We start from the raw sequence: 20,224 nt of genomic DNA, 5'->3' as shown, positions 1-20,224 counted from the left end.
AGAAAAACTTTGAATCTCTATATAAACGAGGCTGCAAGTGCACAGGGAGTTGGCAATTTCAGCGTAGTGTATTAGTCCACAATATTCCTTGTTTAGTGCTACCCCATGGGTTTGATTGTCGACTATTCACCAGTGCCAACAGTGAAATATTTAGCATTGTACCGACATCAAAGACATGGGAGGATAACTGGCAAACAATAATTTGGAAGAGTGGTGAACGAGCTAGGAAACGTTCCGCCTTGGAGGCTAAGGTGGATGTTTGCAGTATGGTTTGATTTGGTGGACTTAAGTCCTACAACAAGATATTAGGGCAGAGTAAAGACCCCCCCACACACATTAGGTAACATTGGCTGAACCCCCCTCTATTAGCTAATAGTCTAATGTGTATGTGAGCCTCGTGACTCAGCCCCAACAGTTGAAAGAGATAAGGATCCAGGATATCCAATTTCGAACTGCAGATCCTTTTGTTCTCAGTGAGATAAGCTGTCGCCAGGGGGAGTCAAGAGCGCTCACACAAGTGTGTATAAATAAGTTGGGAGAGTGAGCTGCCGAACGATGTTCCAGACCATTCTTTGACCAACAACAATTTATTGTGCATGATGGCTTAAAGGGGTTTTCCCTACAAACAAAAGTTCATTTTAATCAATAGATTTTGGAATAACTACTTCTGCAATTGGATATGTTTAAATAAAATGTTCCTGTGCTGAGAGGCTGTGTCTAACCGTACAGGGATATGGTCTGATCATACCACAGATCCTGAGCGGGGGAGAAAAGTGCACAGATGCAAGGGATCACAAATGATTCTGTGAAGTAAAACATTGTTTAAAACAGGCAGGGAAATGTTTTACCACACAAAAAGAATCAGCTGTGATCCCTTACTGTCCTGTCTGCATACTGGCTTTGCTTCCTCCTTTGCTCAGGAGCTGTGGTATGATCAGACCATGTTCCTGTAAAGTCAGACACAGCCATGACACAGTACACAGCAGAGGCACATGTATAGGATTATCTCAGCACAGGAACATTTTATTTAAAACACATCCAATTGCAGAAATTATTATTTCCAAGATCTATTGATTAAAATGAACTTTAAAGATTTAAGGGTACACTGAAAACTTATAGCATGTAAATGACAGGCTACTAGTTCACAAAGATTAAACTTACTGGTGTAAAGGGCTTCTGATGAAACCAAAACAATAATCGGAGTATTTTCTACATTGGTCTATACGCCTTACTGTAATGCATAATGAAGTCAGTAACTATAACAATTAGTCCAGACAAAAGATCAAGCAAGCACTGATAGCAGCCAGTCTTTATCGGTCAACTGTTCCACTTCTGAGACCATTTGTAGGTAATGGAAGCAAAAAAAAACTTTAAAAGAATTTATTAAATTATGACACATTTCACACATGTAACATTGTTCAATAAAATTTTATTAGCTGTTCTCCTCTTTCTGACAAATGGAATGAATAATGCTGCCTGTTCATTACCAACTAGAATCATTTAGTAAGTGTATAATGAGGCTTTCAGAAGCATATACATTTTTTGTAAAAACAAATCCAAAAAACTAGCAATGGATAATAAGTACCAAACAATGTACATGTTCAAGACCATAACTTTCATTGAGATTCACACCTTAAAAGAAGAACTCGACGTGAATCTAAACACAGGTTGTCATGAACATGGTACATGCAGCTTATAGTGTAAATGTACATAAAAACTCAGGACCATTAGAGGTGAAATTCCACACAGGGTAAACACATGCACATTACATAAAAATAACACACCAGGGACTCTTCAGAATAGAGGAGAACACGCCTAGGTTTAATAAAGCAGCTAACCTTAACCCAGCATCAATTAACACAGCCACCAAAGTCTTGTTCATAATTCGTGCGAAAAGAAGTTACGATATAATTCATACTTCTCAAAAAAAAAAAAAATTGGAGGTGAGAAGAGAAAAATATATATTTTATATTCATATATGCATGTGTGCAAGAAAAGTACTTCCATAGTTAGATTTTAAAGAAAGTTTAATATTTTATTATAACAAAATAGGCAGTTATTGTGGGTAAAATATTAAAAATCTGTCCTCTAAGAATAAACATACAGCATTAAGTCTATGAATCCAATTCTCCAAGTGAGATGAAAAGATAACGTGTTCTCGTGTAGTGTTTATATGCAAGACCAGACCTTCAAGAGGCTATGTTAATTACCTGAAGTTTTACTCTTGTTTCATTAAGGTGATCTTTAAAAAAAAAAAAAACAAACAAAAAAAACACAATGCATTCAGACTGTTAAACTGTGTTACAGGTACAAGATTAACGGAGTTAAAGTAAAATTCCCAGCAAGACTGCTGGGATTAAAAAAATAAAATTTTATTACAATGTACGGTTTTAGTTTATTCCTTCCATTGCAAAACTATTTATAGTAATGCTGCAGCAATAGATTTCAAAATCAAAACCTCTGCTCATGTAGAGAACCATATCAAGTCAAAACAGTATAGAGAGAATGAAATGCATAGGCCAAACCATGCTATTAAAAGCGAAATTGTGCAAAGATGCTCACAATATAGTTAAGACCACTTATTTCATTTATTTTATTTTTCTTTATCTGAAAATTGTCTATAAAGCTTTTTTCGTAAAATGCATTTGTCATTTTCCCTTAAACATTAAGGAAATTTGCCACTTATTTAGTTTTTATGTTTTAACGTTTAATAACTGGTCCGGCCGTTCCACCTTTAAAATAAAAAAAACCCAAAACAACAAAACTGGGACTTAATTAAAATGAGTTAAAATATGACAATGTAAAAGGTGGAAGGAACGGCAGCAAATAAGTGGCGCGAACAGTGCCAAAAGAAATGGAGCCTGTTCGGTTGGGAGAAGGTATTATGTATATGTACGGGCAGTGATGGGGACGCTGATGGAGTTCATTTCATGTCTCATAATTTCTCTTTTGCAGGTACCCAGATAAAAGTGCTGGACTGTTCTTCTATGATCTGTTTCACATAATTGTAAATTTCCTCTAGTGTGTCTCCTTGAACAATCGCTAAAACAAAAAAAAAAAAAAAAAAATTAAAGCAGTTGATAAACGCAAATTAGTCACATTAGTCTGAAGGCAGCAAAACATGGTGACAGAGATCCAAATTCCAGGGATGCGTCAATCACTGGGCTTCTTGATGCAGCTCTGCTAGTCCTCTCAACGGGGAGTTCGTTCTAACTTGATAATGCACTATTTATACTGCTTTCTACTGAGACTGCATTGGGAGAAAGCTGTTAATTTAAAGGGAATCTGTCACCCTTTTTTTGCCCTATCAGCTGCTGGCATAGACATCGGGGGCTTATCTACAGCATTCTGTAATGCTGTAGATAAGCCTCCGATGTAACCTGAAAGAGAAGAAAAACACGTTAAATTATACTCACCGAGGGGGCGGTCCAGTCCGATGGGTGTTGTGGTTCGATCCGGCTCCTCCCATTTTCATACGATGACGTCCTCTTCTCCTGTCCTGAAATGGCTCCGGCGCATTGCTCTGCCCTGATGATGGCAGAGCAGAATTCTGCAGTGCGCAGGCGCCAGACCTCTCCCGACGCCTGCGCACTGCAGGACTCTGCCATCAACAGGGCAGAGCAGTGCGCCTGCGCCGGAGCCATTACAGGACGGGAGAAGAGGACGTCATCGCATGAAGGGAGGCGCCGGACAGGACGGCGACACCCATCAGACCGGACAGCCCACCTCGGTGAGTATAATATAACGTGTTTTTCTTCTCTTTCAGGTTACATCAGAGGCTTATCTACAGCATTACAGAATGCTGTAGATAAGCCCCCGATGTCTATGCTGGCAGCTGAAAGGCCAAAAAAAGGGTGACAGATTCTCTTTACTGGTCGGCAAAGAAGATAGCTGGAGCTCATGCATATCAAGGACTTCATAGCAGGAGATTATGATTGAGACTAAGTACTAGCAGAGCTGCAGCAGATTAAACAGTGTGGTATTAAAACTTCAGCAAGAAGCCCAGTAAGTGACACATCATTGGAATCGCAGTCTCTGTCCATATATTATGCTGTTCTCAGATGGGACAAAATTAACCTCACAACAGATTGTATTTAAAAATGGCATTTTCTTGATCAAACATTAAAAGGAAGTTGTCCAATAATAGACATTCCCTGATTAAATGCATATAGTAAAGAAAAACAAAAACAAACAAACCTATTTACCTCTCAGACCGTCGCCCTTCCAGTGACGAATATGCCCGGTCATCAATTGACATCGTTAGGTCACATGACAACTGCAGCCAAACAGCAGCCGTTAATCAGCTGCAGGCATACAGTATCCCGTCAGGACAAACGGAATATACAGGTAGCACTCTCCTATTTTTTTATCCATTTATTTTCTTATTCATGAGACCCATAGTATATGCAATACTGACACTATATATACTGATGTGGATATACGTTACCATTCACATAATTTTTTAATCTCTGATCAGACACCAGTCACAGGCACAAGATGCTGTCATAAGAACCAGATGACAGCAGTGAAACTTAAAGCAATAAATAAGTTCTTAGTTTTCAGTGCTCGAAATTACTTTCTCCACAGATTTAAACTACATCAAGCAATTCAGGTAGTTGTGCTTAAAGAGGCTGTTCCACTATTTTACTTCAGTAGTTGGATAACCCCTTTAATATTTGCTTTCTATTAGATCAAGCAAAGCAGAACAAATTTTTCTACGCGGTATAGTGTAGACACTGCTGTTACATACATGTTACAATGACTTCCAGCTGTTTTTTCCCCATTCTCTCAGGATATTTACCTGGTGTAACCAGCACCAATGAGAGTATGTGTACTAGAAGAGGCTTCTGATTAATATGGTGAGGTGAATCCTGTTATTGGCCATCTAAAGGGAGGCCAATAACAGGACTCACTATATTAAAGATGCGAGTATGTATACATGCGCGCACACACTGTATGCATACACACACATCCGTATATAATATAACCGGAGAAGTGTCCTCCTCCACACTGTGTGGGTTTGAATATAATTTACTATAACTTGAAATACTAATGGAGTGCTGCCTGCCTTTTTTGCTTACATGGATTTTTTGGCAAGTAATAGCTTAGTTACTCACCGATAATGGTGTTTCTCGGAAACCATGACAGCACCACGGAGAGAGGGGATCCGCCCTTCAGGGACAGGAACCTACAGATAAAAAGGGCAGTACCTCTCCTCCGCCTTCAGTTGGTTACAGAGCATCAGATGGTCTCCAGGTTAAACAACAGAAATACTGTATATGCACAAAATTATAGTATTGCTTATTTATCAGAAGCACCGTGCTTAAACGGAAACACACTACAAACAGTAAAACGCGTTCACCACACTCGTGAAGGGGAGGGGAATAAGCGGGTGCTGTCATGGGTTCCGAGAAACACCGTTATCAGTGAGTAACTAAGCTATTCTCTCTCACCCATGACAGCACCACGGAGAGAATTACAGAGATTGGTAGCTTAGGGAGGGACCACCGCCTGAAGGACCCTTCTCCCAAAGGTCAGGTCAGACATAGAGCCTAGATCTAATCGATAGTGTCTGGAAAAAGGTTGAAGGTGATGACCAGGTGGCCGCCTTGCAGATTTGTTCTATCGATACCCCAGATCTTTCAGCCCATGAGGTCTCCATCGCTCTTGTGGAATGGGCTCTCAACCCTTCCGGGATGGTATTTCCACTGAATGAATATGCCAGGGCAATCGCATCCCTTATCCACCTTGCTAGGGTACTCTTAGATGCTTTGAGCCCCTTCCGAGGTCCCTGGAAACACACAGAGAGCATTCCTTCCTATATTTTTGGTGGCCTCTAGATACTGTACTAGGCACCTCTTCACCAGGGCTGTGGAGTCGGTAAGCCAAACCTGCGACTCCGACTTCTCAATTTCCCTTCCGACTCCAACATATATTGCTTATATTTAAGTGAAAAATTTATTGTAGTACAATGTGAACATCAGACATTTAATCATTTTTATGATACAATAATCAAGACATTTAGATAGAACATAATATATATTTATTGGAATACAACTTTAGAACACATAAAACTAATAAATTGTAAATATGTAATACACTATGTAATATCGATTACATATATACAGTATATATATATATATATCACATTATGTAATAAACTATGTAAGTGGCAAAAAACAGTTTTCAACAAAAACATACTAAATAACATTTGTGCAGTCTATGAATTTGATCTAAGAAATAGAATTGCCTCCATCAGATCCTCCTTCATAGATTACCTAAAATCTGACCTAATAATTTTAAGGCCAGAGAGCAAGCTCTCTACATTAACTTGGGTTGGAGGCAAAGCCGTAACCACATGGGCAACATATCTATCAATTTCCAAGTATAAAGGAATTGCCTCATGCACAGTCAGTTTTGATGAACGGTTGAATTTTTCTTTGAGAGCAAGTGAAACATTTTGCTGAAATATGGTCAATCTGCTTGCTACAGTAGACGGACTGAAATCTTTTTCCTTGCAGCAACGCTTTGCCTGCTCCATATCATCCAAATACTTGTCAAAGTCAAACTCCTCATCTGATGAGGATGAAGATATGGCAGCAGTAGCACTGTCAGGACCCAAGTCCTCTTGCGTCTGGCAGTCCTCCTGTAGGCCACTCATTCTAACTGCTACCTCAGTCAGAGCTTCTTTTCCTTTAGTAAGCTGTTGATCATCAAGCAATATACGATGACTTGGGTCCACAAACAGCTGCCAGAAAAATTTTATTTTCCAATAGCTGTGTCTCTCTCCGTTTCATTGAAGCAAAAATGCCATCTTCGATTAAATCTCCTCTTTGGGACAGGCAAAATAGCAAGTTTTTCCACTCCCCTATGAAAATGCCAGGAGTTAAATCCTCAGCTTGTAATTTTTTAGTCACGGTAAATAGGTGATTAAGCAATCCCTTCAATTCAGCCACCTGTGTCCATTGACCTTCATTTAGGGTTACCTGAGGATTCGCCATTTCTATAAGAAACGGTTTTAACCAGGATCAAAACTAGGGGGGGGGCAGAACCTCATACTGTTACGCAGAATCTCATACTGCACACCTCAGCTGCTGCAGAACCTTACACTGCACACCCCTACACTTGAAAATAAAGCCTGCACCTTAAGATGTGGTGAATGCAGTCTATTTATTCCAACTATCAATTGATGTTGATGTGTTACTGAAGACGAGCAATGCCTGTCCTGGGCGTCTTTTTGGGCAGCTATGAGGTGTACCTGACTGGTGCTAAAAAAAAAAAAAAAAAAAAAAGGAGTGTTAGTCTGTGTGCTACCCGGCTTTCATTCTTTTTGGTTCAGATAAGATATGGATAGACAGATATGGATAAATGGATAGATAGAGCAGATTTCTAATCTGCTTTTGCTATTGAAAACATTATCTGCTTTTGCTATTGAAAACATTATGAGTTCAAAAACCTTTCAGGTGATGCGGTTTTTTTAAAAAGCTGATTTGCTTTTGCAGCTGAAAAACGTATCCTCAAAAAACGCAGCAAAAACACTGTGAATGTAGCCTTAGATCAGGAATCGAACAGCCATTTACAGGACATTTCATAACTTTCCCAAATTCCTATGAAAAAATATTCAGCACATTCTGCATTGAACTACTGTACCCAATTTATTATATATTTTAGGAGTCGGACCATTTTATACCGACTCCACCAAAATGAGCTCCGACTCCACAGCCTTGCTCTTCACATCTAAGGTGTGGAATTTTCCTTCTCCCTTATTTTTAGGATTTAGGCAGAAGGACTACCTCTTGGGACCTATGAAAATGTGATGACACTTTTGGTAGATAGGCCGGGTCAGGTTTTAAAATGACTCCTCTAGAATTTTTGTAAAAGGTGGCCCTGCTGATAGAGCTTGAATATCGCTCACCCTGCAAGCTGATGTTAGTGCCACCAGAAGCACTGTTTTTAACGACAGGATTCTTAGGGATGCCGAGTAAATAGGTTCGAACGGAGGGCCTGTTAATGTGGACTGTACAAGATTCAGGTCCCATGACGGTAATCTTTGACTAGCTATTGGCCTAGATCTGGTTACAGCCTTAATAAATCTTGTCACCCAAGGATAACCTGCCACATCATGGTTATAAAGGGCGCCCAAAGCCGCTACTTGAACCTTTAATGTGTTGACCGCTAGACCCTGTTCTAGGCCCCTTTGTAGAAATTCTAGGATCTTATCAATGTGACCCCTGTCCTGAACCTTTACGCTGGAAGTGGATAAGAATTTTTTCCACGTTCTCCCATAAGCTCTCATTGTAACCGGTTTTCTACTTTTTTGTAACATAGTTATCCGGTTCTCTGAAAATCCTCTGTCTCTCATCAGCGCCCTCTAAAATTCCTTGCAGTTATAAATGGAGGTTCCCTGCCTGAGGGTGTAACATTGGGCCCTGCGATAGCAGGTCCGGGAGATCCGGTAGGTTAGCCAGGAGAACCAAGTTCTTTTGGGCCAGAAGGGGGCTATTAATATCATCCTTGCCCCGTCCTCCCTGACTTTTCTTAGGACTGCCGGAATAAGCATGATCGGGGGAAAGGCATACGTTAGGCTCTGTGTCCATGGGAGCATGAAGGTGTCCAGAGCTAGAGGATTCCCCCTGGGGTCTAGGGAGCAGAAAGTTTTCACTTTTTTGTTTCTGAAGTCGGCGAACAGATCTATGTCCGGGGCCCCCCACATTTTTACAATCTGCCGAAAAACGGACCATTTTAGGACCCATTCCCCTTGCCGTAATTGGGTGCGGCTCAGAAAGTCTGCTCTTTGATTCTCCGTGCCTCGGATGTGTAGCGCTGCCAGAGATAGCAGGTTTGCCTCTGCTAGTTTGAGGACTCTGGAGGATGTGTCCATTAGGGCTCGGGACCTGGTTCCCCCCTGATGATATATATATAGACTACTGTGACTCGATTGTCCAAAAATATGCGGACATGATGACCTTGGAGCAGGGGTAGGAAGTGTGTTAATGCGTAGCCCACTGCTAAGAGCTCTTTCTGGTTTGAGGAGGCTTCTAATTCTTGACCTCCCCACGCACCCTGAGCCACCTCGTTGTTAATGTGTGCTCCCCATCCTGTGGGACTGGCGTCCGTGGTAACTATGTGTTATTTTTGTTACCCAGGGGATCCCTTTGGAAAGGTTGTCTTGGCTTCTCCACCAGGCTAGGGAATGAGTAGTTTTTGAATTTAGGGTAATACGACCCTCTCGGTGTCCCCCTACTGCTGACTGGTTGGCTAGTACATCCCACTGGAGATCTCTCGTGTGTAACTGAGCCCATTGGGCTGCTGGCAGGCAGGAGGAGAGAGAACTCAGCAGTGACACAGCTTTCCTTAATGTCATGGACGGATTTTGGATTGCTCTTGTTACAATTTGAGCGATTTTCTCCTTCTTGCGGTCTGGGATGCGGCACTCTTGAATGTGTGAGTCCAGTGTTAGACCCAAGAATTCCTGCACTCTGATGGGCTCCAATCTTGATTTTTTCAGATTTAGGAGCCAGCCCAGGCCCTGTAGTGTCCATCACCCTAAAAAGTATATTCTTAGGCCCTCCTGGATTAGGTTTACTACCCATGGGTTGTTTGAGATTCTATTCCAGGCTGGCAGGAAAAGGGTTAACCTTCCCCCCACCCTGGGCAAACTGTCACTTGGAGGGCTTTTTGTCTCGGGACGAGTTACCTAAGAGGAACCCTCTATCTCTTCTCATCCCATCCCACTTTTGTTCCCTCGGTGGTCTCCTTTGACAAAACTTTCTATTGCGAAAGGGCCTTTTAAATGCTGCAGGCCCCAAATTTGGGAACCCTTTCTTCTTGTCCTCCGCTTTCTGTAGGATGTGGTCTAACGTCTCCCCAAAAAGGAATTTCCCTTCACAGGGGATTGAGCACAGTTTCATTTTGGTCTGTAGGTCCCCTGGCCAACTTCTAAGCTATAGTGTTCTACGGGCTGCATTTGAGAGTGCTGCTGCCTTGGAGGATAACCGGACTGAATCGGCCGATGAGTCCGCTAAGAAGGCAGCCACTCCCCTTATTACTGGGATAGAGTCTAGGATTTTATCCCTTGGCGTCCCTTCCCTTAGTTGCTTTTCCAGTTGGTCAACCCAAACCAGTAGGGCTCTTGAGGTACATGTTGCCGCTATGGCTGGCCTGAGGTTACCTCCAGCTGATCCCCATGCCCCTTTAAGAAAGGTATCTGCCTTTTTATCTAGGGGATCCCTGAGGGTGCCCATGTCCTCAAAGGGAAGCGCAAATTTCTTTGAGGCCTTTGCGATGGCTACGTCAAGCTTCGGGGCTTTATCCCAAGATGTAGTTGCCTTTTCCTCAAAGGGATATTTTCTTTTAAGGGAAGGGACAGTGGTGTTTTTCCTGTCCGGTTTATCCCATTCTTTTTTGATTAGGCCCTGAACATTTTCATTCAGCGGGAACACTCTCCGCTTTTTCTGACCTAGTCCCCCGAACATTATGTCCTGGACTGTTTTATTGGGCCTAGGGTCCAACACCCCCATGGTAGACCTTACCGCTTTCACTAGCTTGCCTACCTCTTCTAGGGGAAAGCAGTGATGCCCCTCTGTTTCCTCGTGTGAGGAACCGAATTCTGAGGTTTTAGACGCGATTTCTCCCGATGTCGAAGAGTCCGACTGGGAAGTCACTATTGTGTCTTTCTTTTTTGATTTGTCCCTATGCTTAAGGGATGTAAGGGCACTCTGAACCTCCGATTTAATTGCAGCTCTTAGGTCACAGGCGAAATACGGAGTTTCCTGACAGAGGACTTCTTTTGTACAAGACTCGCAGTTTTTTCTCACAAGATATAGGTAGGGGTCTAGTACAAGTGGGGCATTCTCTGTTCTTTTTCCCCTTCTTTCCCTAGTAAGGGAAAGGAATTCTATTACAAAGGTGAACATTCATGAAGATCACTCACCCAGAAGTATGCGGCTGCAGGTACCGATTCAGGAGATGGAGTCAGATCCTGTACAGGCTGATCTCCTGGTGGCGACTTGCTCCTTGCAGCTGACGTGCTACGCTGCGTGGAGTGACTGCTGGAACGGCCATTCCTGTCTCGTTCCTTTTGGCGATGATGGTGGTGCTACTGCTTAAGCTGCTGCCTTGCTTGCTGCTCCTGTTGCTGGTCGCTATCCCCCATTGTTCAGGATCGCTTCCAGCCAGGAGTGTTTCTGGCTCCTCCATTTTATATTTCCCGGCGAGTGACGTCACCGCTCCCATCCTGCACAGCGTTCGCCGGGGAGAGCGCTTCTGTGCATGCGCCGGTTCTCGGAAGCCGGTTTCTATTTCCGGGGCAGCCGCCATCTTGGTACAGCTCTGTACCAAGGCGCCGCCCGCATGTTTGCCGGGTCCCTGCGAGCCCTGACCTCCGCTCCGGAGCGGTGGCTCCGATGTCTCTCCCGCCCGCTCACCTGGCAGCCCGCATCGGCCCCAGCAGTGGCGGCTTCGGGCACCGCACCTCCCCGTGGCAGGGGCCTCCAGGCCGGCCCTGGATCCGGATTACGACGAACAGGTAGGTACCGTCCTGTGGGTCACCCATCAGGGACAGGAACCCAACTGAAGGCAGAGGAGAGGTAATGCCCTTTTTATCTGTAGGTTCCTGTCCCTGAAGGGCGGATCCCCTCTCTCCGTGGTGCTGTCATGGGTGAGAGAGAATGGATGTATTGTTGGGGAGGCCTGAGCACCCAATAATCTAGTATTGTTCTGCTCACGATTATTAGCACCCCTTCCTTTCATTCCGTAGACTGTACAATATCTTCAGAAGAAATGTACCATAGTTATATCCTCAGGATTTTTTAATTAGTGGTCCAAATTAATACAATAAAAACTTGTTTTTCAACCTATATGTTGCAATTTCAGGGAGGAAATAGAATAAACAGCATGTGCAACAACAAAGACTCCCCTATTTAATACTTAGTTGCACACCCTTTGGCACTGATGACAGCCTCCGAAAGTTTTGTGTAGCCAACAATAAGCTTCTTGCACTTCTCAGCTGGTATTTTCTCCCACTCTTCCATTGCAGTTTGTTCAAGCTCTTGAATGTTTGCAGGGCTCTTTTTCCCCAATGGCAGATTTCAGCTCACTCCAAAGATCTTTAATGGCATTGAGGTCATGATTCATTGCTGGTCATTTTAAAACAGACCATTTTTTCTTTTCAACCATTCCTGTGTACTTTTGGATGTGTGCTTTGAGTCAATGACTTGCTGGAGGACCCTTGGGTCTTCTACTCAAATCAAGTTCTTTCACTGGGTAGGACATTACACTCTAAAATCTCTTGCTTAATTCTCTGATTTCAGGATTCCTGTGATACGGTTAAGGACTTGAGTACCAGAATCAGCAAAGAAACCCACAATATTATGGATCCTCCACCATGCTTAACTGTTGTTAGGGTGTTCTTTTACTTCTAAGCTTCATTGCACCATCTGTGAAAAATCTGTTCATGTGCATGGCTAAAAAGCTTTATTTTGGTTTCATCTGTCCACAGCACACTTTACCGGATTTGTGTTTTGTCAACGTACTCTTTGGCAAAGATCAGTCGTTCCTTTTTATGTCTGTTCCAGGTTGGTCTTCAGGTCTTTGGATGTTTGATGTGGTATTTCTACCACCATTTGCAACAACCTTTGAAGACATCTGTTGTCAATGTTCCTCTTTCCCCCTTGTCCAGGAAGGTTCTTGATGTTTACATGCTTGGCAAACTTCTTAACATTGCGCCCTGTTGAAACTGGGATAGCAAGGTCTATGGAGATGGGCTTATACCCTTTGGAAGGCTTGTCTTTGCTAATAGCAGTTCTGATGTCCTCAGACAGCTCCTTTGTCTTCACCATTGTGACTAAGGAACAGAGCCTAATGTGGCTTTTTAAAACACTGAAGTCAACAGTCATTGGCTAATTCATGTCACATGGGCATCGCCAATTAATGACATTAATGTTTCCATACTAATTTAATGTAAAGGGTGCCAATACCAGTGTTACAGCAAGCCTTAGGTTTTCTATTTTTCCCTGCAATTGTTTGTTTTAAATTATTTGCATTTAACCTCTCTCTAACGTAGGGTATAATAATACGCCCACGTCGGAATCCCTCCCTTGATGTGGGCTCAACGCCGGAGCCCACATCAATCTTTCCCGGCAAATGTCAGCTGGTGGAAATCAAGTCACATGATTGTGGATCACCGATGGGTCGGCATAACAACCAGAGGTCTAAAGCAGATCTTTTTGGTTGTCATTGCCGGATTGCTATGAGCGCCGCCCGGGGATCGGTGCTCATAGCAAGTGAGCATTTCTTGTACACACAGGCGATCTTGATCATCTGTGTGTAGCAGAGGAGATTAGACAACTGCAGTTTCTAGTCTCCCATGAAGACTATTTTAGAATGTAAAAAGTAAAAAAAAGTTTTTAAAAATATAAAGAAAAATAAAAGTTCAAACTTCCCTTTCACCCCAAAATAACATAAAAAAGACTAATATTTGGTATTGCCGCAATCAGAACTGCCCGACCCAAAAAAAGAAAAAAAAGAATTAAAGCGATCGCTAAATGGCGTAATGAGAAAAAATTAAAACCGCCAAAATTATTTTTTTTTGGTTGCCGATACATTGCAATAAAATGTAATAACGGGCGATCAAAAGATCGTATCTACACTGAAATGGTAACAATAAAAATGTCAGCTCGGCGAGCAAAAAAAATAGACGCTACAGGCCTCATAAAATGGCGCCTTTTATTTTCTAACCAAAGTTTGGATTTTTTTTTTTTTTTTTTTGAATTTCACAGCACTTGGAATTTTTTTTCCAGTTTTCCAGTACATGATATGTCAAAACCAATCGAGTCGTTCAAAAGTACAACTTGTCCCGCAAAAAAAAAAATGCCCTCACATGGCCATTTTGATAAAAAAAAAAAAAAAAAAAAAAAAAAAAAAGTTATGGCTCTGGGAAGAAGGGGAGCAAAAAAGCGAAAACGCAAGAACGAAAATACCTCCGGTTAAGAAGGCGTTAACACGAGTGCTCTATACAAACAACTTTCACTTGATTCGTTATTTTCAGGAGATAGTCAACATTATGTACTTAAACTTCATGGGTGCCAATAACAATGAGCAGCACTGAAATTATATACCTCTATCTCATGTATAAGGTGTATTATACATGAGGGCACGGGTACGGTGTAATAAATGTATTTCTGTTGTGTGTATGGTGTAATATATGCAGGGCACAATGTCAGGACCCATTGCTTTTCCTCGGACGCACCTCCAGTTGAAACCATTGTGGAGTAGAGAGGCAGTGGCTCCCTGTCCTGCACTTTCTCTACAGCGGTGGGCCTCTGATAGGCGTAATGACTTAAGTTTGATATATCAAACTTAAGTCATTACGCCTATCAGAGGCTCACCGCTGTAGAGAAAGTGCGGGACAGGGAGCCACAGGCTCAAATCCCGGCTCTGCGCTGTGGAAAATAAATTGAAGGTAAATTATATACCAAGGTTCCTAACTATAAAAATAATAATAATAATAATAATAATAATAATAATAATCTTTATTTTTATATACAGTGCCTACAAGTAGTATTCAACCCCCTGCAGATTTAGCAGGTTTACACATTCGGAATTAACTTGGCATTGTGACACTTGGACTGTAGATCAGCCTGGAAGTGTGAAATGCACTGCAGCAAAAAAGAATGTTATTTCTTTGTTTAATTTTTTTTTAAATTGTGAAAAGTTTATTCAGAGGGTCATTTATTATTCAACCCCTCAAACCACCAGAATTCTGTTTGGTTCCCCTAAAGTATTAAGAAGTATTTCAGGCACAAAGAACAATGAGCTTCACATGTTTGGATTAATTATCTCTTTTTCCAGCCTTTTCTGACTATTTAAGACCCTCCCCAAACTTGTGAACAGCACTCATACATGGTCAACATGGGAAAGACAAAGGAGCATTCCAAGGCCATCAGAGACAAGATCGTGGAGGGTCACAAGGTTGGCAAGGGGTACAAAACCCTTTCCAAGGAGTTGGGCCTACCTGTCTCCACTGTTGGGAGCATCATCCGGAAGTGGAAGGCTTATGGAACTACTGTTAGCCTTCCACGGCCTGGACAGCCTTTGAAAGTTTCCTCCCGTGCCGAGGCCAGGCTTGTCCGAAGAGTCAAGGCTAACCCAAGGACAACAAGGAAGGAGCTCCGGAAAGATCTCATGGCAGTGGGGACATTGGTTTCAGTCAATACCATAAGTAACGTACTCCACCGCAATGGTCTCCGTTCCAGACGAGCCCGTAAGGTACCTTTACTTTCAAAGCGTCATGTCAAGGCTCGTCTACAGTTTGCTCATGATCACTTGGAGGACTCTGAGACAGACTGGTTCAAGGTTATCTGGTCTGATGAGACCAAGATCGAGATCTTTGGTGCCAACCACACACGTGACGTTTGGAGACTGGATGGCACTTCATACGACCCCAAAAATACCATCCCTACAGTCAAGCATGGTGGTGGCAGCATCATGCTGTGGGGCTGTTTCTCAGCCAAGGGACCTGGCCATCTGGTCCGCATCCATGGGAAGATGGATAGCACGGCCTACCTGGAGATTTTGGCCAAGAACCTCTGCTCCTCCATCAAGGATCTTAAGATGGGTCGTCATTTCATCTTCCAACAAGACAACGACCCAAAGCACACAGCCAAGAAAACCAAGGCCTGGTTCAAGAGGGAAAAAATCAAGGTGTTGGAGTGGCCTAGTCAGTCTCCTGACCTTAACCCAATTGAAAACTTGTGGAAGGAGCTCAAGATTAAAGTCCACATGAGACACCCAAAGAACTTAGATAACTTGGAGAAGATCTGCATGGAGGAGTGGGCCAAGATAACTCCAGAGACCTGTGCTGGCCTGATCAGGTCTTATAAAAGACGATTATTAGCTGTAATTGCAAACAAGGGTTATTCCACAAAATATTAAACCTAGGGGTTGAATAATAATTGACCCACACTTTTATGTTTAAAATTTATTAAAATTTAACTGAGCAACATAACTTTTTGGTTTGTAAGATTTATGCATCTGTTAATAAATCCTGCTCTTGTGTGAAGTTTGAAGGCTCTAACTTATTTGCATCTTATCAAACCTGCTAAATCTGCAGGGGGTTGAATACTACTTGTAGGCACTGTAGTGCTAACATATTCCGCAGCGCTTTATATGCAGGGCACAAAGTCAGGACCCATTGCTTTTCCTCGGACGCACCTCCAGTTGAAACCACTGCGCACTTTCTCTACAGCGGTGGGCCTCTGATAGGCGTAATGACTTAAGTTTATATCAAACTTAAGTCATTACGCCTATCAGAGGCTCACCGCTGTAGAGAAAGTGCAGGACAGGGAGCCAGAGGCTCAAATCCCAGCTCTGCGCTGTGGAAAATAAATTGAAGGTAAATTATATACCAAGGTTCCCAACACTATAATAATAATAATAATCTTTATTTTTATATAGCGCTAACATATTCCGCAGCGCTTTCCAGTTTGCACACATTATCAACACTGTCCCCAATGGGGCTCACAATCTAAATTCCCTATCAGTATGGTTTTTTTTTGGAATATGGGAGGAAACCGGAGTACCCGGAGGAAACCCACGCAAATACAGGGAGAACATACAAACTCCTTGCAGATGTTGTCCTTGGTGGGATTCGAACCTAGGACTCCAGCCCTACAAGGCTGCAGTGCTATCCACTGAGCCACCGTGCTGCCCTAATACTTCCTTAGGTAGCTGTTAAAAGTGCACAACCACCGACATGGGAGACTTTGGGGGTTCAAATCCTAGCTCTGCCATGTTGGAGATAATATACCAATAGTGGTCCTTGGGCAAGACTACTAACACTATAGTGGCCACCTCAATAAACATGAGTGTGTCACGAACATGCCGGCTCGGACGTCGCCTGGAGTAACAAGGTCAGATGTTGTGAAATCAGGACAATCTTGAAAAAAATGGGCTACTGGAACAAACCATTCATGAACAAGGCAAGAAAACCTGGATCTGATGAAATGCTACTATAACAGCAGACCAAATGAGAGGGGATATATGAATTGTATGAGGAAACTCTACATGGATTCAAGACCTGCATGTCCACTGACTGAGAAACAACTAGTCCACCCAACGTTCCAATATCATAAAGAGAAAGCTATCACAACTTGAAATGGATCAACTGTACTGCAGATCCACCCCACATGAACAACATGTGCAACCCCCTGAAGATCCTGATCCAATCCTTCAATTAGAGAGCACTGCAGCTGATCTGAAAAAGAAGATCTTAGATAAACTAAATACCATCAATACCAGAGATTGACTGCCAAGGCTCAGCAAAGAAACACCACCAGACAGTACGCTAGAAAATGCCAATAGAGCCCTTGCATCAATAACTAGTTCAAACTATTGAACTGATCTATGCTACTGCTTCAGCAATCATGGAAATGCTTGGCTATACAACCAGCAAGAACAACAGAAGTACGTGTCCCCGTGGAAAAGACTGGAGACAAAGATCAAGGTGACACGACGGGAAGTCATCCAACTAACAGAAATACAGAAAGGTGTAAATATCAAGAATAGGACCAAGCTGGACAAATACAAAGGCTTGACCCCCAACTGAAGCCCTAGAGACTGCTAAACAAACGATCACAGCACTTGCTGCAAGACTAGGGAGATACACTAGAGAAGCTGAAGCTAAGATGATAAATGTCCTGTTCTCCAGAGAACCATCCAAGGTGTTCTCCCAACTACAGAGTAATAGCACAAAGGCTGCAACTCCACCAATAACAGAGACTGAATAATACTAGAGGGGAACATATGGCTGAAGGAAAAAAAACACAACATTAGTGCAATGGGGCTGCAAGATCTGAGAATGAAACACAGCAACCACCTAGAGCAAGAACCAGACATCCAACAGCGGGTTAAGAACATGAAGAGCTGGACAGCACCTGGCCCAGACATGATCTACACCTACTGGCTAAAGAAATTAACAGCAGTACATGAATGCATGGCAAAGCAGATGAACCAACTGTTAGAAGCAGGCCACCACCCAGCTTGGCTAACACAAGGAAGAACAGTGCTGATCATGAAGGATCCTCACAAAGAAACAATTCCATCCAACTACCACCCAATAACCTGCCATACAACAACAACATGGAAACTCCACCAAGCTACAGAACCACATGTATCCAGCTCAGAAAGGCATTGGGAACAACACCAGAGGCTCTAAGCACCAGCTCCAAGTAGAAAGAGCAATCGCTCAAGACTCAAGATCCAGACAGACCAATCTCAGCACAGCCTGGATTGACTACAGGAAAGCCTATGACTAACTCAATGCCACACACATGGATCTGTGAATGCTTGGCTCTCTATAAAAACAGGAAATTAACAGCCTTCGTCAGAAACTCAATAGGGTTATGGAGAACAACATTGGAAGTCAACTCAATACAACTAGCACAAGTGACCATCAAATGCGGCATATACCACTGTCCCCATTGCTGTTCTGCATAGGCTTGAACGACCTCAGTCAGATAATTACAGAGTCTGGCTATGGATACAAATTCAAGAGTGGAAGCACCATCAGCCACCTCCTCTACATGGATGACATCAAGTTGTATGCGAAAAACGAACGAGACATCAATTCACTGATCCACCTGACCTACAGCAAAGACATCAGGATGTCCTTAGATACCCTGCTGGAATTATGTGCTGGCCTAAAGAAGAGATGGAAGCTGCAGATGTCAAGACACAAAAGCTCCTCACAATGCATGGAGGTCTCCACCCTAATGCTAGTACCCAAAGATTGTATACCAACAGAAAGGAGGGTGGTTGAGGCTTGATAAGCATCCAAGCCACCATCACAGATGAAAAAAGGATTATCCAGGAATACAACAGAAAAATGGCACCAAAAGATGAGATGTTGAAAGAATGCCTAAGGCAGCAACATCAACAGATCTGGAAGGAAGAACAGGAACATGAAGCGCATTGGCAAGACAAGCTGCTGCATGGGATGTACCATCAACAGATAAAGGAGGTGGCTGACATGGAGAAATCCTAACAATGGCTGGAGAAAGCTGGGCTCCGAGACAGCACAGAGACACTAATCATAGTGGCACAAGGGCAAGCACTAAGTACCAGATCCATAGAAGCAGGAATCTACCACATAATACAAGACCCAAGGTGCAGACTATGCAAAGAAACCTCTGAAACAGTCCAACACAGTGGCAAGATGCAAAATGAAAGTAGGAACAGTGTATACCGAATGCCACAACCAAGTAGTGGGAATTGTATACAAGAAGCATCTGCACAGCACATGGGCTAAATCTCCCTAAGTACAGGTGGGAGACCCCAGAGAAAGTGGTGGAGAATGAAAAGGCTAAAATCCTGTGAGACTTCAAGATCCAGACAGATAAGCAGGTATTGGCTAACCAATGAGACATTAAGGCTGGTTTCACATTTGCGTTTTTTTTTTGCGGTAATTTAGCGCTAAATAGCGCATGCGTTTTTTCCCCCTATACTTTGCATGGGATGCGCTTATGTGCGCATACACATGCGTTTTACCGCGCATGCGTTTTTATGCGGTATGCGCTCGGGCGCACAAAATGCAACTTGTTGCATTTTTTGTGCGTCCGATTTGCCTCAAAAAAACGCATGCGCGCGCAATGCGTTTTTTTACAGCAAGACACCCATTATAAGTCTATGGTGAGCATATGTGCGCATTGGCATGCTTAGGCCTGTTTCACACTTGCTTTTTTTTGCAGCGCGTTTTTCCCGCAAAAAAACGCATTGAAAAACGCATACAAAAGCATACAACTGCTGCGTTTTTTTTAAGCATTTTTATGAGCATGCATGAAAAAAATGCAGCGTTTTTATGCGTTTGTATGCGTTTTTACCGCGTTTGCGTTTTTTCCAACATTAGGTGGCCCCTCACACTAACCCAAACCATGACTTTACTAACCCTAACCCTTAACCAAACCATACTTAACCCTAACCCTGACCCTAACCCTTAACCAAACCATACTTAACCCTAACCCTGACCCTAACCCTGACCCTAACCCTTAACCAAACCATAATTAACCCTAACCATGACCCTAACCCTAACCCTGACCCTAACCCTTTACCAAACCATACTTAACCCTAACCCTGACCCTAACCCTGACCCTAACCCTAAACCCCCTTAACTAACCCTAACTTTACCCAAACCCCTAAATTCCATTGTCTAAACTAATGGTAAAAAAAA

At 42.8% G+C, this 20,224-nt stretch overlaps 1 protein-coding gene across 22 annotated transcripts in view; it reads right to left on the bottom strand.

The window, feature by feature from the left end:
• Positions 1 to 1,412: 1,412 nt before the first annotated feature.
• The window catches only part of DLG1 (discs large MAGUK scaffold protein 1), a 322,080-nt gene continuing 303,268 nt past the window's right edge, over positions 1,413 to 20,224 (bottom strand). For all 22 annotated transcript variants that reach the window (XM_073578713.1, XM_073578705.1, XM_073578707.1 and 19 more), the window contains one exon: positions 1,413 to 3,042. In XM_073578713.1, the coding sequence (XP_073434814.1) occupies positions 2,936 to 3,042 (107 nt within the window). In that variant the 3' untranslated portion in view covers positions 1,413 to 2,935. The remainder of the gene's footprint in view (positions 3,043 to 20,224) is intronic.

Source organism: Dendrobates tinctorius, unplaced genomic scaffold, assembly GCF_039654945.1.
Source record: "Dendrobates tinctorius isolate UK_male_01 unplaced genomic scaffold, ASM3965494v1 ptg000060l, whole genome shotgun sequence".
Taxonomy (NCBI): Eukaryota; Metazoa; Chordata; class Amphibia; order Anura; family Dendrobatidae; genus Dendrobates; species Dendrobates tinctorius.
Note: the sequence above shows the minus strand (reverse complement) of the source record. Positions and strands in the feature narration are given on the sequence as shown.